Source organism: Centroberyx gerrardi, chromosome 4 (assembly GCF_048128805.1).
Source record: "Centroberyx gerrardi isolate f3 chromosome 4, fCenGer3.hap1.cur.20231027, whole genome shotgun sequence".
In the NCBI taxonomy this organism is placed as follows: domain Eukaryota; kingdom Metazoa; phylum Chordata; class Actinopteri; order Beryciformes; family Berycidae; genus Centroberyx; species Centroberyx gerrardi.
The window spans coordinates 12,804,918-12,828,585 of NC_136000.1; the positions used below are offsets into that span (position 1 = coordinate 12,804,918).

Here is a 23,668-nt window from a genome sequence, read left to right on the forward strand (position 1 = left end):
TTTCTTGGAGTTGCTTTTGTTAAATCTGATGACTCATGATTATCTGACCTTAACCTCACCAGCTAAACCTGTAGGCGTAAACATAAAGAACATAGCATAGAGATAAAACTCTATCTTGTTTTATCTCTATGGCACATACATCATTTTTACATCTCAACAAGTAGCCTATGTTGGAGACTATTCTGAACTAAACAGTGTCTATTGATACAAATATAATCCTTTCAGGTCCAGCTACCCTCAGTCAGTTACTACAATTGAATACACTAGTGCAGTGCCCATTCAAAACGTGCCTGTCCGGAACGGGCCGATTGCTGCTTGCAGCTTTCTCGAGAACCGCTAGTATAAAGCAAGGAATCTCTGTCTGTATGTGTGTCCTTCGCATATCTCGAGAACCGTTCGTCCGATCTACTTCACACTTGGCGGTTGTATTGCTGGGGACCCAAGGATGTGCAGTGTCGGATTTGGTGCAATTTGGACATGCAATACGTTCAATATTAATAAACTTTGAATAAACAAGCGAACAGTATGGCAGGTATGGAGGACTGTAACTGCCAAAATGAAAAATAAATAAATAAATGACTCAATAAATAAATAAATATGCCATTAAATGCACCAAAAATAATATTCAAAATAAATGTAGGCATTAATTAATTGATAAAATGTATTAATTCCCCTATTTATTTATATTTGTTTTAATTTGCTTATGTATTTATTTACCTTTGTATTAATTCCCCTATTTATTTATATTTCTGTTTTAATTTGCTTCTGTATTTATTTACCTTTGTATTAATTCCCCTATTTATTTACTTTCCCATTTAATTTTCCATTTTATTTATTAATTCTTTTCATTTTATTTATTTCTGTATTTATGTCTGTATTATTTTCCCTTTTCATTTTCCCCCTATTTATTTCCCCAAACTTATTTATTTCTGTGTTTTCTTTTTACATTTCTTTATGCGTTTCTGCTTCATTATGCAAATGAGGGGGCTGTGTCTCATGGGGTCAACTTTTCGCCTATTGGTTGATCGACATCAGAGTGCCTAGATCGACTATACATGCCTTGCTCCCACACCGGTGGCCAGCAGGTGGCCAGGCTAGGAAGGAGAAGTGTTAACCAACATGGCAGCTCCTTGTAGAAGAAAACTCTGTGACACAACATGTAAAACCGTACATTTTTGAGGCGGAATCTGTCAACCGAACAAGAGGAGGCAACTGCCGAAGTTTTACAGACAGGTTACAGCAGGATGTCTCTGAATGGTAGGTTGAAATTTCAGTGTGTTGTTCGTACTTTCTCACCGTGCGTGTGTATGTGGTTGCGTCAGCTGTGGTATTTCTGGATAGCCATAGTGGACAAATTTGTATCCCATAAAAACGATATTTAACTTCACCTGCCGGAGTGTCTCGCACGGTAACTGTACCTTATGGTTTGTTTGATTCATTTTTAGCCTGACGTTCACTGGTGCCGGTGGTTTGAGGCTGTCTAATCAACACAGTAGGTGTCGGTAGCTTTTCGCTGGCTAACGTTACTTGGATAGCTGCTGTAATTTTATTCCATGAAGTGTCTTACAATTGCCGTTGTACTGGCTAGCGATACACACCAGACATTATGTAGTTATTACGTTCAAATACATCAAATTGATGTGTGATGTGTGCGAAAGAAGAACTCCTCTTCAGGGGATACAAATATAGTCACGACACCGGCAAACATATGGTTATGCCCCATGCTTTCTACCATTTGGACATATGACTGTCGTAATTTATGCCAGTGTTATTCAGCTATAACGCTAGTTCAACAGTTTTAGAACTATAGCTGTAATATTCAACCATTGCATCTCATGGAGGCCTGCTGGTCATTCCCCCTGTACATAACATCTTACCTCTTTTAGAGTTGACACCTTTCTTTGTCCTGTACATTAGTTTGTACAGTACTCACATCTACTCTAAATTGTCTGTGCTAAATAATAAACATATAATATAGATAAACGTAATTATCAGTGTAATGTTCCTATAAAGCTTGCAAAATTCAATAAGTTACCCTGTCTCATTCCTTAGGTTACCAGAAGAATGAATCGGCTTCAGGATCCACCTACATGCATGGCGGATCATCCTGGTCTGCAGCCTGTATGTTTGAATGTGTTCTCACTACAGAATGCAATGGACATTTATAAAGCAGACTATGGGCCCTTACAGCTTAGAGGTATAGTTTCTTCTTCTAAGTTTCTTTTATGCATTCTGTGCATGAATTGATTTGAACATGTGACTTTGGATAATACTTTACATGACAATAAATTTGAGTAAAATAACTGTGTTGTTATACTTTATTACACATCCATGTAGAAAAAACTTCAGCACACTTAAAAGTCTTAGTGACAGGGGCATAGGACAAAAGTTACTGAATAAGTAATATAATCCCACACACTGTCTACACTTGCATGGTGCTTTATTACATTTCAGTCATTGAAATGTAATAAAGCACCATATAAATGTAGACAGTGTGTGTGGGATTATATATGTTTTTCCCTTTACACACCCATGTAAAGTAAATGTGAAACCAATAAGTAACCACAACACTGACTGTTCATACAGAATACAATTATTTTATTTTAGAAAAAGCATAAAAAAGGCACATGTAAAAACATAACACTGCTTATGCAGGACCATAATGGAGTGCTGTTATGTTACAAAATCTACATCTGTGAGTTTACACAGGGGAGTGTTCCACTGTAGCAGTTATTGCAGTGTAGTAAAGTAGTGCAGTATCAATGACCAAAATGATTTATAATTTGATGTTTTTAGTTATCTGTTATGTATTCGTGGAAAACACCCAACTACAACCTGACCTCATGCCAGATATTAGCCTGAACAACGAGACTACAATAAACGCTACCTTTCTCGAGGTTGTAATGTCCTATTTTTTCTTGAGACTGTGTTTAGAATCAACTACATAGTAATTATTGAGGCTGTAGTTTGTGGTAATGTTACTGGATTGCAGTATATTGTAAGGCGTAGGTATTACTCATGATGCAATATCCTAAAAAATATTTGAGATAATTGGTTGCATTAAACATTGCTATTCCCTGCTATGAGGCCAGCACATCTCAGACAGTCATTAAATAAATATACAAATGTTATAACAAAGTATAAACTATAGTATAAAATAATTTATGAATCAGAATTGCACATTTTGCTACTTACCAAATGTATATTCTTTTGTAATGGAACAACTGATGACTTCTGTGTTTCTGTTACTCCACAGATTACATCGATGAGTTGATGGACCTCATCTTTGATCTCTTGTTCCAGGACCTTGCACCTTATGTGAGCCAGGTTTTGAAGATCCCCATCCCAGAAGACCCGTGCGCCCAGTCTGACAGGCCAGCCAAGGAGGACGTCATTGCAGCCACGTGTCTCGGGTCAATCAAGAGGCAGCATCAGGGAGCTCACAGCATATGTACAGCACCACACACTGGTATCACTACTCTGACCCCGCGACCTAGAAAGCCCCAGCACTAGCTGACAAAGGATCTGTAGGCTAGACACAGAGAGGAAGGTACACATACTGTCAATATACTTCATTTGAATACTTAGTCTCTTCTTTTGTTGTTTTGGTTATCTGGCATGAGGTCAGAGGCCTGTACTACGAAGCAGGATTTGAGGTTAGCGAGCTAACTTTGGGTTTAACCCTGGCTTTTCAGTCTCACGAAGGTGGTTCACTTTTAACCGGGGTAGATCACCATGGTAACTTCTGCTGGACGGCTAACCTGCCCCGGAGCAGGTTCAGTTCAGGGTATCGGATCAAAACGTATGAAAGGCCCGCCTTCTGACCAATCAGCTCTCTGGAAACAGGGCGTCACCATTCCTACAGGATCCCGATATGGACAAATATACAAATGAAAATCCCAATAAAAAACTGAAAACTGTTATTTTTGAATTAACAGACAGTAAGAAGTGCTGTTCGCAGGGCGACGTGTTTACAGACCAGTAGAATCACGTTGTTTTCCATGATAACTTATTATATCGGAGATATAGCAGGTAGGCCAGTTAATTGACCATATTATTAATGGATTAAAGTTACTGTTGCATATATTAATTGCGCTGACTTTATTTAATTGGATTCCCAACAGTGTTTGGTTCAATGTCGGCTATTCATATTCCATTACCGCAGCCCCGAAGAACATGAGGCCGACTTTATGAATAGAAAATCTTTTTACAGCCTCAATGTGTCCACAAACTATTTTATCAATGAAAAATATGCCCACTGTGTCCTAATGACGGGGCAGTTCCTCCAGTAATCCTCTCTAGCCTTGGAAGCAGAAACAACTTTTACTTTTCGCGGTTATGTTTTGTAATGCTGACAGTTATTCATTATAAGACTTTGTTCTTCTTGAGAGAAGAACCCAATGTTAGTAGCTATCCATTTCTTTCCGATACCCATGTTGAAAATGTCAGCAGGAAATATTAGGGCTTATATCATCCTATAATTAGGTCTATTGTTTATGGCTTTTATTGTTTGATTAGCCTATTTTATTATTTTCGCCTATTTTTAGGCTATTACTTATTTTTATAGTTTTACGCTTATATTCTATGTCCTTTTCCCCGCTGAATCATATTACTGTTGCTGCACAACTATCTAATTTCCCCGCGGGGATCAATAGTTTCATTTTATCTTATCCGAATTATTTGATCTGGATCTGTCCATGTTGCAAGTGATTGGCTATTTGTTACAAACCCCGCCTCTTTCATGTGAACGCGCTCATAGCTGGATAGGTAAATCCTGGGTTGACAGAGCCAGTTGATAACTAACCAGCTACGTCAGACCGGTTATCAGGATATATAACTATATAACTCAAACATACCCTGACTTTGTTGAACTTGCTTCGTAGTATAGGCCCCAGGTTGTAGTTGGGTGTTTTCCACGAATACGTAACAGATAACTAAAAACATCAAATTATAAATCATTTTGGTGATTGATACTGCACTACTTTACTACACTGCAGTAACTGCTACAGTGGAACACTCCCCTGTGTAAACTCACAGATGTAGATTTTGTAACATAACAGCATCCCATTATGGTCCTGCAGCAGTATTATGTTTCTACATGTACCTTTTTTTTTGCCTTTTCTAAAATAAAATAATTGTATTCTGTATGAACAGTCAGTGTTGTGGTTACTTATTGTGTGTGGGATTATATTACTTATTCAGTAACCTTTGTCCTATGCCCCTGTCACTAAAAGACTTTTAAGTGTGCAGAAGTTTTTTCTACATGGATGTGTAATAAAGTATAACAACACAGTTATTTTACTCAAATGTATTGTCATGTAAAGTATTATCCAAAGTCACGTGTTCAATTCAATTCATGCACAGAATCCATAAAAGAAACTTACTGCTCTATACCTCTAAACTGTAAGGACCCATAGTCTGCTTTATAAATGTTCATTGCATTCTGTAGTGAGAACACATTCAAACATACAGGCTGCAGACCAGAATGATCAACATGCATGTAGTTGGATCCTGAAGCTGATTCATTCTTCTGGTAACCTAGGGAATGAGAAAGGGTAACTTATTGAATTTTGCAAGCTTTATAGGAACATTACACTGATAATTACGTGATCTGGACCCAGGCAAGGAATACACACAAATAGTAATAAACTTTATATAGCACTTCTCAAAACAAAGTTACAAAGTACATAGAGTAAAACGGCAAAGAAGAACTGGAACAAATTGTAAAATAGCAGAAAGAAAATCAACAACAGAAACGGAGTGACCATAATGGACTAGAAACAAAAAAAAAAAAGCTGCAAAATCATTACGTAATATTATATGACCCTTGACAGAAAAACTTGTGCTGCTCCTCCTCCATGTCTTCAACACTTCACACTCCCACCTTTCAAGCTGCAGAAGGACTTGACATAAAAACCTCAGACTTTATAGCGACTCACACGCATGTAAACCTGTTTTAACGTTTAACGTTTCTCGGGTAAACATGCTGATCTGGATAGTAGTATGTGCTGTGTTTCTGCTTGGACTTTTAATTCGCTATCCTTACTTTTTCCAAGATGTCCAGTACATCATCAGGGTAGTAACAGTACGGCGCCGTCTCTCTAAATACAGAGAGAGTAACTTCACTATCCTGGACCGGTTTTTACACTGGGTGAAGACGCAGCCGCACAAGCCGTTCATTCGCTTCAACGCCGACACTTTCTCCTACCGGGACAGCGATGAGCAGAGCAACAAGGTCGCGAGAGTGTTGCTGCACAGCGGCCTCGTTAAACAAGGAGATACTGTCGCACTTTTCCTCGGGAACGAGCCCGTTTACCTCTGGCTGTGGCTGGGCTTGGTGAAGATCGGATGCTCCGCTGCTCTTCTCAACTACAACATGAGGTCCAGATCCTTATTGCACTGTTTCAGCTGCAGTGGAGCGAAAGTGCTGATTGCTGCTGAAGGTACGGTTTGTGTTTTTACTTTTATCAGTTGTCATTATAAATAATTAGCTAACAGTCCCTCCCTCCCTCCCTTACAAGTCTATTCACACTCACACATACAGTACATAAGCATATAGATGCATAGTTATGTGTAAATACATATTTAACCCGCTCACATACACATTATGTAGGTGCACATAACACTCAACTTCACTCAGTATCTCCATGCTGTCACGGTGTTCATATCTGGAGGCTGACTCCCTAACCTGCAGAACATGCTCATAATATTTACCAATGGTGGAAAGAGTACAAAATGTCATACTCAAGTAGAAGTGCTGTTACTTTGCTGATATTTTAGGCTACTTAAGTAGAAGTAAAAGTAATGGTGTAAAACCCTACTTAAGTAAAAGTAAAAAAAAGTAGCTAATTTAAAATGTACTCAGAGTAAAGGTTACTGAGTTACTTTTTATAAAGAGAACGTTGTTAGATGTGATCTTTCCCATGCCATGAGAGGACAGCAGGTCAAACTAGATCTTTTAATTTAAAAAAAAAAAAGAAGGAAATTACAAAATACAGTGTACAAACAAAGAAAAGTCATTTTATTCTTCTCTTCTTTGCTGACTGACTGTTCACTGTGAATGGCTCCACAATTTGTCAGTTTACATTGGTCCAGATTCTGTGGCTTATAGAGAGTTTATGGAAATCTGTACTCTGTAATGGATGTGATTTAAAATGTAGTGAAGTACGATACTTTAGTAAAAATGTACTGAAGTAAAAGTACAATTACTCAGTTTAAAAAAATGCTCAAAAAAGTACTACTCAAAAAAGCTACTCAATTACTGTAACTAGAGTAAATGTAATTAGTTACTTCCACACTTGGTATTTACCAGCTCTTCATACTGATACCTCTTTACCCATAACACCTAGTCCTCCTCAAAATGATGTTCACTGAGCTTGTCATGTTTTGTTTTTATGTCTCTTCCACATGTGATAATATTGTCTTGTTTTCTTGTATGAGTGTTTGTCAGTATTGTCAGCATCTACAATAATAATAAAAAAAAAGATAATTAGCAATCATTTTTTAATTATGTTGCAGAAAAAACACTCATTTGGCTTCATTTCCCAGAATTACAGGATGCTGTTGCAGAGATCCTGCCAAGCCTGCAGCAGCAGAGCGTCTCTGTTTTCATCCTGGCTGACAAATGCCAAACTTCAGGCATGGAGAGCTTCAGAGACCGAGTCAGCCGAGCGTCCAGTGAGCCTCTGCCGAGAGACGTCAGGTCACAGCTAACCCTGCTGAGTCCGGCGGTCTACATCTACACATCAGGGACCACAGGTAGTTCAGCTGCTAGTTTACCAGATCCCTCACTAACAGGAAGCAGCGGGCCTTATGTTGTTTTGTCTTCTGTCCCTCAGGTTTACCGAAGGCGGCGGTGGTCAGTCACCTCAAACTGTGGGCCATGTCGTCCCTGCAGTCTGTGGCAGGAGTGAAGTCCAGTGATGTCATCTACGTGAACCTCCCGCTGTATCACACCGCCGGCTTCATCGGATGCACTGGAGCCATCGAAACGGGTATGAAAAAGTGTGCCCAAAGTAAAGCCAGATTACTCTTCTCACTGTGAATGGCTTCACAATTTGTCAATTTACGATGATCCAGTTTCTGATGCTTATGGAGCGCCACAAGATTTGTATTTTGTAATGGATGTGATTTAAAATGTAACTACAATACTTCAGTAAAAACATACCTAAGCAAAAGTAGAATTACTGACTTTAGAAAATACTCAAAACAGTACAAGTACACAAAAAGCTACTCAATTACAGTAACGTGAGTAAATGTAATTAGTTACTTTCACCCTTGGTTTTATTTTGTTTATTAATATTGGTGTTAATTAAGTTAAATACTGTTAATTAAGTATTAACAGCATTGAGGATGAAGGTTTTATGTAATTATCGTCTTATGACTGTCTTTAGGTATCACAATTGCTTTGAGAAGTAAATTTTCTGCATCTAACTTCTGGAACGACTGCAGGAAGTTTAATGTCACTGTCATACAGTACATCGGTGAAACTATGCGTTATCTCTGCAACACACCAAAGGTATGTTGACTTATATTTATCACACCATGTAAGGTTACTTACACCTGTAAGGTTACCAGAAATGAAAGGACTGCACTTAGGACTCTGCTCTGAAAATCATTAATACATCACTTGAGACTGGGGTTTTTTCCTGATGCCTTTAAAACTGCTGTTGTGAAACCGCTGTTGAAGAAATCACATTTGGACTGTGGGGTCCTAAGTAACTACAGGCCCATATCAAACCTTCCTTTTTTAAGTAAGGTCCTTGAAAAAGTGGTTTCTAACCAAATTAACAACTTTTTAAATGAAAACAACATTCTGGAAAAGTTTCAGTCAGGTTTCAGAGCCAACCACAGCACAGAAACTGCTCTCACCAAAATAGTCAATGATTCATTGAGGCATTCTTTCATCTTAGAAATATTGCCAAAGTGCGGCCCTTCCTAACCCAGAAAGATGCTGAAAAGCTAACTCATGCGTTTGTTATAAGTAGACTGGACTACTGCAACGCCCTTTTTACCGGCATCCCTAAAAAGTCTATTGAGAGGCTTCAGCTTATCCAAAACTCTGCAGCTAGACTTTTAACAAAAACAAGGAAGCGAGAGCATATCACTCCGGTTTTAGCTGCATTGCACTGGCTCCCAGTGTCCTTCAGAATTTATTTTAAAGTTCCTTTACTTGTATACAAAGCTCTTAATGGCTTAGGACCGGCCTACATTACAGAATCCCTGCTGTTCTACATTCCATCAAGAGCCCTCAGTACAAAACCCCACTCAGAAGAAGATTGGGCATGCAGCCTTTTTTAACTCTGCTCCTAAACTGTGGAACACCCTCCCAAAGAATATTAGAGAGGCGGGCTCTGTAAGCATTTTCAAACGACAAATTTTCATTGGTCTTGTCCGGGTAATGCTTACTTGCACGAGTGAACACTATATGTGGGGGGGACAGAGCTTTACCCTGTATGAGTCTCATCCATCTGTGGATGGTGAGGTTTTTCACCAAGAGGAGAATCTATGATTCTCGTCTGCCTTGGGCAGTGAGATCTGACGTAAATATCAGATCAAGAGTAGAATCAGGAAGGACAGGGGAAAAGAAAATTAAAGAAAAACATATGGGTTCACTCACAATGTGCATCTAAAAGTGGGAGTATTTGTTGTGTTCTTTTATCTTTCTATTTTACTTGATTTGATTCTTTTAATGCAATGCATTTTGCTTGTTCTTTTATATGAATTTGATCTTTTTATCTGCCTTTTATTGATGTAAAGCACTTTGAGCTGCATGTTGTGTATGAAAGGTGCTATACAAATAAAAGTTATTATTATTATTATTATTGTTGATGTGTGTTTAACATGTTTCTTCCCATTTCTCTCTGACAGAAACACAGTGATCGAAGCCACAAAGTCAGGATTGCGCTCGGCAACGGGATCAGAGCCGATGTTTGGAGAGATTTCTTGAGCAGGTTTGGAAATGTCCAAATCAAAGAGCTGTACGCCTCCACAGAAGGGAACATGAGCTTGATAAATTATTCTGGAAAGATCGGTGCTGTTGGGAGAGTTAACTTTTTTCACAGGGTAAAAGTCATTTTTAATTCAACATTATGAGGAAAGCTTGTTTTTGGTAAATATAAAGCAATGTTTTGTCATTGTTTCGTCCTGCAGAAGGTTTTCCCTTATGCTCTGATCAAATATGACCCAGAGAAGGAGCAGCCACTGAGGGATTCATCAGGCTTCTGCATAGAGGCTGCCAAAGGTACGTTAACAGGTTTTAGGATACTCTTTGATATTTCCATGCACCGTTAAAATGGATACTGGAGGAAATATATCTCTTAGGTGTCATATATAGCAGTTTTGGGTGCGATGTTTCTGTATTTATTGTATAATCCAAGAATGTGACACTTAGACAGGAATGTCAGACAAAAACAGATGCTGAATATTTTTTCCTCAGTTTTTATTTTCACTGTTATCAAGTGGTTGAAGTCATAATATAATGAACATAATGAATTACAATGATTTGATGAATGTTATCCTATGTCATTTGAAGGTTTTAGGAATCCTTTAAATATAACTTTTTTGTCTCTTGTCCACCTAAATCTGCATAGTTCAGTGCGCTCTACATTACTTCACTCTCTTTTTGTAAAAAAATGTTTTTTGAGCGGTACATGGATCCAATCCTCTGTCATGACCTGCTTCTTACATGTTTCAGCATGTCATGAAGCACCATGTAAATTCATGCATGTTGGAGGTATTTCTGTTTGTTACGCCATATAAGAATTGGCTTCATATGTGTTTCAAAGTAGTGCAACCTCTCTCTCTCTCTCACTCACACACACACACACACACACACACACACACACACATGTATTCTGACCAAAGTGACTACAGAATCAGTTTGAGCTGGACTACCATAAGAGTTTGCTGTCCCTGTCCTAATGAAAACATCATGCTTCCCTCAGGCGAGCCTGGACTTCTGGTATCTCAAATAACACTGAAGGCTCCATTCGCTGGTTATGCAAGAGACCTGCAGCAGACTGAGAAGAAGAGGCTGCACAACGTCTTCAAGACAGGAGACATGTACTTCAACACTGGAGACCTGCTGCGTGTTGACCAAGATAATTTCATCTACTTTCAGGATCGTATTGGAGACACTTTCAGGTGATTTCATCTTGTGTTTCAGTCACCAAATCACCTGAAACTGGTCAAAGTGCAACTTGAATGCAGATAGCCTTGAAGCTCTTAATCTCTTTGTTAACAGATGGAAAGGAGAGAATGTGGCTACAAACGAGGTGTCTGACATAATCACCATGACTGATTGTATCAAAGAAGCCAATGTGTATGGAGTTAAAGTACCAGGTAATTTCAGCTCGTATCTCGTCTTCATTCTTTTTTCTTCATGAGTGCAGCAGCAAAGGAAAGTATGTGAATGGAAACAGTAAATTAACCCCCGCTTCAGAAATAGGTAAAAATTAATCTGATAGGTAATCTGTCTCATAACGCCTCGGACGAATTCTGGACTAGAATTGTTTCAATTTTGGCTTTAATTCGTCACATTATCTAATGGTTACAATAATAATAAATTTAATAATACGTTTATTTATATAGCATCATTCATACACAGAATGCAACTCAAAGTGCTTTACTTAAAATAGATTGATTAAAAAAATAAATGGATTAAAAACAGTAAATGGTTTAAAACAATTACATTACATTAATAAAACAATTACATTACATTAATACAAATGGATTTTCAACAGAGGCCTGATTTTGCATTTTCCCTTTTCCCACTGAGGCCCTGAGCAAGCAAGCAAGTCAAAAATTATCACCATATGTCACAATAATATTGAGTAACTTGTCAGTGCAAATATAATATATGCTCTGAGAATTTCTTATTATTGAGATGGAAAAAGAAGATAAGCTTGGAGAAACCCCACAACTGAAAGAGCATCTTAAACTTTTTAGCTGCTTGACTGGATTGAAGTTAAAGTAAAGTAATGATTAAGTATTTTACTTTAAAAAGAAAAACATCAACAGAACCTGTCCACAAACTTTCCTTTGCCACTATTCCTCTTATTTTAACAACTTTTTTTTTTTTCCCAGGCCACGAGGGGAGGGCTGGAATGGCTGCCGTTACTTTAACAGACGGAGAGAAGTTTGACTGCGAAGGCATTTTCAAGCACGTAGAAAACTGTCTACCGGTCTATGCAAGGCCACGTTTCATAAGGCTTCAGGTACATTTACTCCTGCCCAGTGCATTTAGTTGTTTTATATAGACAAAGCTTCTTGATGTTTCCATCACTAATTGATCCTGAAATGTCCCAGATTTCTTCCTCCTAATAATTAATTGTCCTGTTATTTGTTACAGAATTCCTTGGAAGTTACAGGAACGTTCAAGCAGATGAAGGTGAAGCTGGTGGAAGAGGGATTCAACCCAAATGAAATAACAGACCCACTGTACTTTCTAGATGAAAGAGAAAGGAATTACGTCCCACTTACGCAGGATATATTCAGTTCAGTTTTATCAGGGAAGATCAAAATTTAAAGTTTTTTTCTTAACCAACTCAATTCCCTATAGAGCTTAAAGGAAAAATCCTCCCTCGGATATTCTTTACACTGTTTTATTTCATCATGTTCAGTCCAGTCCAGGAGTTACTTTGTGATGAAGTGTTGTAATTTTTTTTTTTTTTTGTTGTACCCACATTCCCTCAACCTGCCTTGTCTACTTCTACTTGGTGATTTCCTGCGTTCTTAAGAGCAAGAGAGTGAGTTTTTCCAGTCGAGATGAAGTGAGAGTCGCCTATTACTCAAAACTTTGCAACATCGCTGCATTGCATTCTGGTCTATTGAGGCTGCTGTCAGCGGAGAAATTGGTGTCTTTGCCTCTTCTGCAATGGATTTTTTCCTGTATGATTGCTCTTTGATTCTGATGGACTAACACCAACACCGAAGTTTACTGTTTTTGTTTTAGATTGTTGAAAAATGTTCTGCTATTAAACTCCATTGTAGCTGCACTGGAAATATCTTGATATGATGTCATGTTGTTGTTTGGCCAGTTACCCGCAGGAATAAGAAAAATACACCAAACAAAACAAAATGGGGCCCAGAAATGATTCAAGGCACATTGCCAATAGCTGTTTTTTTTTTTTATTTTAAGTGTCAAAGTGTTTTTGGGTGGATTTTTGTTTTAAGCATCATGTGTTGAGACTTGGATGAAAAGACTCTGCGACACCTGGCAGTAGAAACCAGAGAGGATCGGTTGTGTTCATGCTGAGTGCATTCCTTTCTATATTGGACAAATTATAAAAATATGAGAGCAATTACCTTACTTTCTCAAATTCCGGATGTTTGTAACATTGAAAACCTTATTCCTAATAAGAAGTGTCAATATACGTGTCTGTGTCTATGCAATGAAATCGTCTTCCTAAGCATGCATGACTTATACATACATGTATCATAAATGTTGATTTTGCCTTGCAAGATTAATGTATTGATTAAATGTGTTTGATTGACAAAGAAATAAACACAAAAATGACTTTATTACTCATTCTATTTAATGGTTTAGAAAGCAATATTTCACGTACAATGATCACATATGACTGGTTTGTTTTGGTATTACATACTGACAGTATTTGTGGCAGTGTTGGTGTGGAAAAGGAAACTATGCTTCATTTATCTTCATTAACATTCATCTATATCTCATAAAGGCACAGAAAAGTGTTCATGATATTCTATTATATACTTTATTCATCGCCTAAGGGAGAAAGTGTCTCTCCGCCCTCTGGTTGGGTGCTGGGTGCCCTTGGTGCAGCAGGGGACCAGCGTGTTGCTCAAGGAGACTTCAGCACTGTGGGGACTGAACCTCATTAACCTGCAGGTCGTCCTGTCGGCCCTTAGAGCATCAGAAACACTTTCTATAAATATAATGAGAGAATTCTCTGCGATTCACCAGGAATCTCTACTTCTGTCACTGCAAATGGGCAACATGAACCATCCAACATATCTAACTCACTCTTTCCACAAGCACAGAGATTTTTATCCACGACCCCCTTCTCCTCTCTTCCCTTTAATAAGTAACTGTCACAGTGTTTTCCTGACAGGACGAGAGCGTCCTGATATGGGGAGCAATGGAGGGGGGTGAAGGGTCCTGACTACCCAGTGCCTTTTGTGGTGCTAAAGTGTGTATTTATAAATATTGTACACGTTTATTTCACACTCCTCTGGTTCTTGAAAAGGTTTTGATAAAATCTACAAAACTGCAAATGAATAAAGCTTTCTAAAAAGATATGATACAGTAGTTGTGGTATTATCTGAGTGGTATTATCTGGAATAAATATCCAAGAAAATAGAAACAAAATCCACTGGATTTAAAATGAAGAGTTGATGAAGCCTCTTGGATGAGTGGCAAAAACGTTTTTTTGTTTCTATTTACTTGGATATCTTACTACCTGGATGACTGAAATGAATCTACACAGACACAAGACTAAATTAAATGCCCTTTTCCCCCTGAAACAAGACAGATTTTGAACAGAGGACTACTGGTGAAAGTTTGGTTATGACGGTTTATTAGCGCTACGGGCCAAAACCCCTTAATCTCAATTAGGGATGTGTGTGATAATTGATGTGTGGAGGTGAGTTTGAGCTGTGGATGGGTCGACTTGACCAGACTGGTGAGGGGATGGGAGGAAAGTGGAGGGGGGGCCGAGTGCTTCCTGTGCACGGGGCCCTTAACTCCTAGCTCCGCCCCTGCCTCACTCCCTCGTGAATAAACAACAGGCAAATACAGCTCAGTTTAAAATGCACGCCCGCTGCACTTGCTCAGATTGCGGTTTTAAGCGGAGGGTTGCCATGTTTGCAATTGTTATGCAGTGATTCATGCCTCATGAGCCAATGCAGACCCGCATGACAGCAGTGGCGTCATCACTCCTGTCTGTCAGTGTACTTCCCCGCTTGCCTCACTGTTTCAGATCTCGCTCTGTCAAAGCAGCTCGTGGGGAATAACGCGAGGGGTGCCGCTTTAATGTGGTGATGAATGAGTGAAAATGGAGGAAAACTGAGGGTGGGTTTGAGACCGCCGGACCTGGCAACCAGAAGACATTTCTTGAAAGGAGGAGGACCATCGGGCCAATGAGCACCGCCCACGGGGGTTGCTGCCCCGAGTCCTGTGGCTGAACTTTGCCACAAATCTCACTCAACAAGTTTATTCTTTTCTCCACCTATAATTCCCAGAGACTAATGCCAACACACTGAGCTCTGCAAAAATGTACGTCTGGTTCACTCTGTTAGCCGGACTGGCTATTTTGACCATTTTCTTCCTGAAAACACTTTTCCCACACTTGGGCGAGGACTGTGCATACATGCTGAAGAGCGCCCAGCTCGGCCTCCGGCTGAACAAATACAAGAAGATCAAGCCGTTTTACAGCATGGTGGACTGCTTCTTGGATGCGGTGAGGAAGCATCCCAGTAAGACCTTCCTGCACTTTGAAGGCCGGGCCTTCTCCTACTGGGAAGTTGATAAACAGAGCAACAAAGTGGCGAGAGCGCTGCAGGCTGAAGCCGGACTGAAGGAAGGGGACGCGGTCGCTCTGTTTCTGGGGAACGAGCCCAGTTACGTGTGGACCTGGCTGGGTTTGGCCAAGCTGGGCTGTCCGGCCGCTCTGCTCAACTTCAACATCAGATCCAAGTCTCTGCTGCACTGCTTCTCCTGCTGCGGGGCGAGAGTGCTCATCGCGTCTGCAGGTAAGAATAGATACTCTGCTTTTTTGTTTTTTTTTAACGTGTTTATTACAGACAGGGGCGGAGCTAGGAGTTACGGGCCCCGTGCACAGCAGGTGACCGGGCCCCCCTCTGGTCCCCACACCACCATTACTCCATCCATGACAAACATCTGTGTCATGTCATTCATTTACTGCTCAATTATCGGACACATCCCTAATTAAGATGAAAGTGTTTGTGCTTGTTAATCAGCTGTAATAACCAAACTTTCACTAGTAGTAACCTGTTCAAAATCTGTCTGGGGAGGACAATTTTGTTTTATTCTGTGCAGGAAAAACCTAGACATTTTTATTCCTGCTTGTTCCAGTTTATCTCAGATAAAACAACAGAAAATTTTGTTTGCAGTTTTATAGATTTCAACCTGTTTCAAAACCAGAGCAGTGTGAAATAAAACAAAAAGTGTAAAATATTTATACAGTTGAGGACCACAAAGGCATTTTAATCCAGACACTATGGGGGCTCTGGGTAGTCAGGACCCCGATTCCCCCTCTATGGCCCCCAGATCACATAGTAATTTAATCAAAATTGTAATCAGTAACATAATCCAAGGCGTCGCCCAAACTCTGTAATGTATTTGGATTACTTTCAGTTACTTTCTGATTACTTTGCCATATTTGAGGCATAAAAGTACAGATAAGAAAAAGTGAAAAATGACAGTGTTTGGGAGATTTATTTCAGGTTTGCGTACAAACACATTTATTTCATATAAAGAAGTACAAGGAACGCAGGGAAGGAAGACTTCAGTGGAAGTGCCTGGGATATACAGGTTTTAGTGCTGCTCTAGAATAAAAATGAACTAACTGTAATAGTAATGTTTGTTTCAGTGTGTGCTTCCCTGTGGGACTGTTACATTGCTACTGTTTGATTGCACCGCAACACTTTTTTCAAAAGGTTTTCTCTTGATTGTGAGGATTCTCTGCAGTATAAAGACGTACAACACCTGCCACTATTGAAATGTCCTTCTGAATTGATAGCTTTCACTTTAAAAGTAATCCCAAAAGTAATCATCTAATTGTTCACAGCTATCTGTAATCAGAATACATTACATTTTAGGTAACATAAGGGAATACAGTGCAATTTTTTGTGTGTTTATAATACGTAATGCCATTACAACGATTTCATTACTACCCAACTGTGTAAAATGGCTGAAAAACTATTCTAAAAGTTAAAAAAAATAATTCTCATGGTTGCAGTCAGTATGCTATACATTAGTTTCTATTCATTTGGTATAACATTGTTTTTCACCATAAAAGCCTATTTTTCCAGATTCACTGTTGCATCATGGCACTGTACAGACATGTTCCTCTGTGTTGTCTGCACCATGAGCGCCTCCAGAGGGATCTGGGTTAACATGATGTAGGCCACCATGTGCAGCATTGTGCAACAGAGGACACTGACATAAAGAGCTGAAAGCACATGTGTCCCTGCAGAGCTGAAGGACGCCGTGGAAGAGGTTTTGCCGTCGTTGAGAGCGCAGGGTATTTCTGTCTTCCTGCTGTCGGACACCTGCAGCGTCCCGGGCGTCAACCCTCTGTCCGACAAGATCTCCCAGGCCTCCGACCAGCCGCTGTCCCGGGACCTCAGGGCCAACGTCAACATCAAGACCATTGCTCTCTACATCTACACCTCCGGCACTACAGGTAGCCCAGGAAAAGCCCGTGAAACTGCATTTAGACCACTGGAAACTAAAATTCTACATTGAAACCCATATGAATGAAATCATTTTACGTGGGTTAAGGTCACACCTATACAGTGATAGTCAAGTCAAGTCAATTTTATTTGTATAGCACATTTCATACACAGGTAAGCTCAGTGTGCTTCACATTAAAAGACAATAAGGAAATACAATACATACAAATACATTCCACATAACTAAAATACCCTTTCAGCCACACATACAACACCCCCCCCCCCCCCCCCACACACACACACACACACACACACACACACTATAGCAGAACCACACAAAGGCACACACAAACTAACTAGCCAAAGGTTTCAGAAAAAAACAAAGTAGGAGAAACTCTGCTTTAGAGCTGTTTTGACTCTAAATAATCCACTCTGACTGAAAACTGTGAAGTATGTCCAGATGTGAGTTAGTCACATTTTGAGAGTTTCATATTTTGAATAGCTTCTCTCTGTTTTTGAGGTCTTTTCTATGATTTATTGTTCAATCGATGACACTCCAAATCACCCCGGGGGATTAGTAAAGCAGTAAAGCATCTGCTATCTATCACTAACAAACTGCTCTATCAGTCGACTCAGTACAACGTGAATGTCCAGAACCTGAATCGCCCCATCGCTCTTCTTCCCCCTCTGAAGGTTTACCCAAAGCAGCCGTTGTGACCCAGGAGCGGGTGTGGGCCGCCTCCTTCATCCAGGCGGTGTCGGGAGTCACGGCGGACGACGTCTTCTACATCAACCTGCCGCTCTATCACAGCGCCGGCTTCCTCATCGGCATGACCGGAGCCATCGAGAGGGGTAACGATGACCGTTAGCACTGAGTTTTGCACTAACATACAGTGTCTCTGCTCTGTTTTTAAAGGGGTGCAATCTGATTTTAATTGCAGGTATAACCATCGTTCTGAGGAGAAAGTTCTCTGCCTCTCACTTCTGGGACGACTGCAGGAAGCACAACATAACAGTGATGCAGTACATCGGCGAAACAATGCGCTACCTCTGCAACACACCCAGGGTAAATGGAATCCAGACCGACTGCAGTGAAGTCAGCCAATAAATAACACAAGTGTGGTGGAGGGACGAGTGTGTGACTCACGCTGAATATCGTTTCACAGTATTGGTGAAGACAGTATGTTTATTTTTTTAAACATTTAATTTCTCTGTTTTGACGTCCCACTGTGCCTGCCAGAGGTGTGACCAAGTCAGCTTTTGCTCGAGTCCTAAGTCAGTCTCAAGTCTTGAGGTACAAGTCTCAAGTCAAGTCTCAAGTCTAAATGTAGATTTCCAAGTCAAGTCCATGTAATTTCTGTCAAGTCTCTGTCAAGTCACGTCAGAACAAATCAAGAGTCCAGTATCAATTTAATATCTTAGAGAAAACAAAATATCTAGGACTTTTCAATACAATATCATTTTAATAGGATAAAAACTTAAGGCATCATGAGTTTGATTTCTATAATCAGTTTCAACCTCAATAAATTCAATCATTCCATACAAATTCAGAAAATATAATTTAAATTCAGTTGTCTGGTGGAACAAATCTCATCACTTTCAATCTAAGTCATTTACAAGATCTTTTGTCAAGACTTTAGAAACCTTTTCAAGTCATCATAATACAAGTCAAAGTCAAGTCCCAAGTCACCAGAACCCAAGTCAAGTGAACCCAAGAAGTATTCTCTTCATGCATCAAGTCAAGTCTCAAGCAATTACAACTGTGACTCAAGTCCCACCTCTGCTGAACTGGAGTTGATCTTTGTATGAATTGGCTCTTTTCAGAAAGACGGAGAGAAGAACCACGGCGTGAGGATCGCCATCGGCAACGGCGTCCGGACAGACGTTTGGACGGAGTTTCTGAACCGATTCGGTGACATCAAAGTCAGGGAGCTGTACGCCGCCACCGAGGGAAACATCGGCTTCATCAACTACACCTCCAAGATCGGCGTGGTGGGGCGAGTCAATTTACTCCACAGGGTAGGTAGAGGAACGAGTCTATTATTTTGAAAAATTAGCACTTCACCAGACTGTCAACAAAGTATTCACCAACAACATTATATCTCTAAAATGACAAACTCTCTCATTCATGTTCCCAGAGACTTTTTCCCTATACTTTGATAAAGTTTGACATCGAGAAGGAAGAGCCTGTCAGGAACTCCAAGGGTCTCTGCGTCGAGGCGGCCAGAGGTGAGGAAATTAATAATTAGAAATATTATCGATTATCGTCTTTCAGTGGAATCATATTGTCATGATATGGTGATTTTGGGATATCGTGACGCACTATACTGCCGTCTAAATTGATGATAACAAGCAAGATTTATTTAAAAGCTGACAAAATGAGGTATGAAATATTTTAAAGGAATATTATTTTAAAATTTCAGTTTTGTTTGACATCACACCCTAACATTACCATTTAGTTTAATGGGATGAACATGAATTTGATTATTTAACATGTGATTGTGATTGTGCATATGTGAGCCATATCATGATATATATCGATATTGAAAAAAATCGATATTATCGTGATACTGATTTCAACCATATCACACAGCCGTAGCAATACCTGTGTTTCATGGTTTCCCTGTGCTACTTGTTTGACGAGCAGCAAGGCTTTTACTCTGAAATGAGAGATGTGAGCGTCAAGCTGTTTATATTGTTGTTTATCTCTTCCTCAGGCGAGACGGGACTTCTGGTGGGAAAGATCACTAAAATATCTCCGTTCGTCGGTTACGCCGGCAACCAGCAGCAGACGGAGAAGAAGAGGCTTCGCGACGTCTTGAAAAAAGGCGACTTGTACTTCAACACCGGGGATCTGCTCCTGATCGACCACGACAGCTTTGTTTACTTTCAGGATCGAGTTGGCGACACTTTCAGGCAAGCTGGGACTCAACTTGTCTTAATCTGTCAGTTTGGTGGTTTTTGTCCCCCATGTGATGAAATCGAGGGGGTGGGGGACACGTGATGTGTCAGGGGATAGCTGGGACACCACTGGTCCGATTTTGATGAAATTTGGAGGGATTGTGCATCTTGTCACTGTGGTCTAGCGTTTAAAAACATTACACTGATTGGCCTGATGAGGGCGCTATAGTTAAAGGTCAAAGTTTTTTACCTCAAACTTAATATCTCAGACTCCACTGGTGCGATTTTGACGCAACTTGGAGGGATTGTGCATCTTGTCACTGAGTTCTGGTGTTTAAAAACATTACACTGATTGGCCTGATGGGGCTAAGTGTCTAACTTTGAAAGGTCCTAACTCTTTTGATTGACACGAAAATTACCACAAACACCCAGCTTTTGTTCCAGCTGCCACACCGCCGGTCCAATTCTGATGAAACTTGGAGGGACGGTGCATGCTGTTGCTGATTGGCCCAAGCAGTGTCTGCATCATTTGAGGGGGACGACATGTTTCATTTGTTCACTTTTTGCCTGGTGTTTGTTTGATTAATTGTCTTTGTGTCTTTGCTGCAGGTGGAAAGGAGAGAACGTCGCCACATCGGAGGTTGCAGACATTCTCACGATGGTTCACTGCATTTCGGAGGCAAACGTCTACGGTGTGAAAGTCGAAGGTAAAAACATTGTTGTCGTAGTCCCGAGGGAATGTTTTGCCATATTTGACAGATGTGTCTATTGGGGAGACAAAAATCAATATAAATATACATTTAAACGTTCCCTTTATGTATTTAATCAAATTGTCTCTCTCCAGGTCATGAGGGGAGGATCGGCATGGCGGCTGTAACTTTGAAAGACGGAGAAACATTTGACTGTTCTGACGCCTTTAAGCAAGTCGCCAACTTCCTCCCAGCTTATGCAAGACCTCGCTTCATCAGGATTCAGGTAGAGTTAGTTGTCCGTTTGTGTGTTCAAACCTTTATATGTTGAGCTTAATCTCTGGAAGAAATAGTGCTTTTGTGCTTATCGCCGTCTGCCTGCTCAACAAAACCAGTATAACCAGTATAACTGTTATCTGACTGTCATCTGTCATGTTACTGTTTAGTCTTTTATTGTGTGACTGTTTTTAAAACTTATGTTTTTCATCGTACCTGTGATGAGGCCAAAGTAGGGCTGGGTGATATTGACAAAATCAAATATCACAATATTTTAGACCGAATACCTCGATATTGATAATGTGACGCTATTTCGGGGATGAGTAATTGTGCTTTTCATAACATATTTACACACAAGAAAATTTTGAAAATTAGTAATGATCATTAGTAATCAGTAATATGTAATCAGTAGTATGGATATGATGAGCAAGTAAAGCTAATCGTCGTTCATTTTACTCAGAACGGGCTAATAAGGTCAGAAAATTGTGTCACTTTACTGTAACGCAGCCTTTAAGACCAGGAAGAAGTAACATTTAAGTTATTTCACAATATTACAATAAAATCCCAGGCGATATCTAGTCTCATATCACTAATATTATATGATATATCGCTCAGCCCTAGGCCAAAGATGATTTTCCAGTCTAGATTGGACAAAAAAAAATCTGTATTCTGAATACATTTAAGATGAATGCTCTCTTAAAGTGTGTAATGTCTGTTTTGTAGCCCTGCCTGGAGATGACGGGGACGTTCAAGATGAAGAAGGTGAGGTTGGTGGAGGAGGGATTCAACCCAGCTGACATCACAGATCCTTTGTACTTTCTGGATCCAGAGAAGAAGACGTACGTTCCCCTCACTGAGGAGATTTACACAGCAGTAGCCTCAAGAGAAATTAAACTCTAACACAGAGACTGAAATACCTGCAGAATGTGATGCTTAACAAAATGTTGAAACAGTGTGTATTGCATGCAGACTACCAACTTGTTTATAAAGATATAAAGCTTACTCATGGACCTCTAACAAGATCAACTAATCTCAGGGATAGACTCACTTTGAAACAGTAAAATCATATTTTATTTTAACAGAACTACTGTACATCTCTGCAGTCTGTACATATATTCCATAACGGTGGCAATGTGTACTATACAGGTACTTCTCACTGCCGTTGTTGTGCTTTTAATAATTAATTAAACTTTCAATATCAAAACTATCAATATCTTTTTCCCTTACTTTCTAAATTTATGGTAAACCCTATGAATTATAGTATTGCAAATCATTTATTAACGTGCTTTTGTTTTTTAAAGCTGAAATCTATTATCAAGAGCTTTTTGAGTTGGAATGAAGACAAAAACAATCATTTTTAAGTTTCTTTTCCCATCAATATGTCCATTCAGGTCAGATATAACACAAGTGTAAAAAAACTGTTTACAACTCTGAATACTGAACATTTGAAACCCACGGTTGTCTCATACCGCTGGGCCTTGCTGTGTCAGTTTGTGTGGATACTAATGCCGGTGACTGCTTTATCAGTTAATGTGGGTGAGGAAACATCCAGCTGAGTTCATCCCGTCCTTTAGCGCTCTGTTAGAAGGCTTTGCTTTCACTTCTACATTATAGACAATAATAAGTCAGCGTGCCTCCAGTTTGGGCTTTTGAATATTAACCCCGGTTTAACCCTGGTGGGGTCATTGACCGAGAATCGTGAAACTGTGAGACACACAACCTTTGTGCGCTGCAGATAGCAGCACACACACATCTGAAACGTGGCAAAGCTTCAACACGTAGAAATCTGAGTATCTGCAAGTCTGAGAAAGCCGTGTTTAAGAGTTTTTTAAGAGCTTTTTAATGCTACCAGGAATTGAATTTTAGACCAATTTAAAAACAAAACTAAAGAAGCAAAGCTGGAAAAACCATCCTATTTCTGATTGAACATGGCTAATGAAAGGTCTGAAACAAGGACAGAATAAAAAAGGAAATTAATTGAAATGGGACATGAAGTCCAACTGTGTCCAGTAAAACAGATATGATGCAAGTCATCTAATAACTGGATTTAAGACATTTTGATACTTATTAAAGCCTTAAATTTAGATTATTTTAAAGAAGACTTCCAGACTTTTTAAGGACCTGCAGACACATTGAGAAATGCTGTGGGTTACAATTTGCTGATGGTCAAAAACAACCTGATGATGTCACAAACCTTTGACACACTGACTCTTATATATTCAACATAATCCAACTGATTGCTCAACTCAGCCAAGTTGCAACACATTTCTGTTATATGTTGGAGAACAGCTGTGATTCTTAGAAAAACTTAAGGATAGTATGCTGTCAATACAATCAGCAACTTCACAACCCACACAGGAATCCTATAAAATGTTTGGCAGAAAAAAGGCCTGGGTGTGTCAATATAAGACATC

General features: G+C 39.6%; 2 protein-coding genes across 2 annotated transcripts; both read left to right on the top strand.

The window, feature by feature from the left end:
- Positions 1-5,983: 5,983 nt before the first annotated feature.
- Positions 5,984-12,790, top strand: LOC139909504 (long-chain fatty acid transport protein 2-like). The gene is made up of 10 exons (XM_071896619.2): positions 5,984-6,443; positions 7,549-7,758; positions 7,839-7,994; positions 8,394-8,518; positions 9,871-10,065; positions 10,153-10,243; positions 10,947-11,145; positions 11,246-11,343; positions 12,088-12,218; positions 12,353-12,790. The coding sequence occupies exons 1-10, from the start codon at positions 5,984-5,986 to the stop codon at positions 12,527-12,529; spliced, it is 1,842 nt and encodes a 613-aa protein (XP_071752720.2). The 3' UTR covers positions 12,530-12,790.
- A 2,181-nt stretch (positions 12,791-14,971) lies between these two features.
- On the top strand, positions 14,972-22,450 carry slc27a2 (solute carrier family 27 member 2). The gene is made up of 10 exons (XM_071896616.2): positions 14,972-15,723; positions 17,190-17,399; positions 18,082-18,240; positions 18,330-18,454; positions 19,213-19,407; positions 19,527-19,617; positions 20,106-20,304; positions 20,899-20,996; positions 21,134-21,264; positions 21,978-22,450. The coding sequence occupies exons 1-10, from the start codon at positions 15,246-15,248 to the stop codon at positions 22,152-22,154; spliced, it is 1,863 nt and encodes a 620-aa protein (XP_071752717.2). The 5' UTR covers positions 14,972-15,245; the 3' UTR covers positions 22,155-22,450.
- The last annotated feature ends 1,218 nt before the right edge of the window (positions 22,451-23,668 follow it).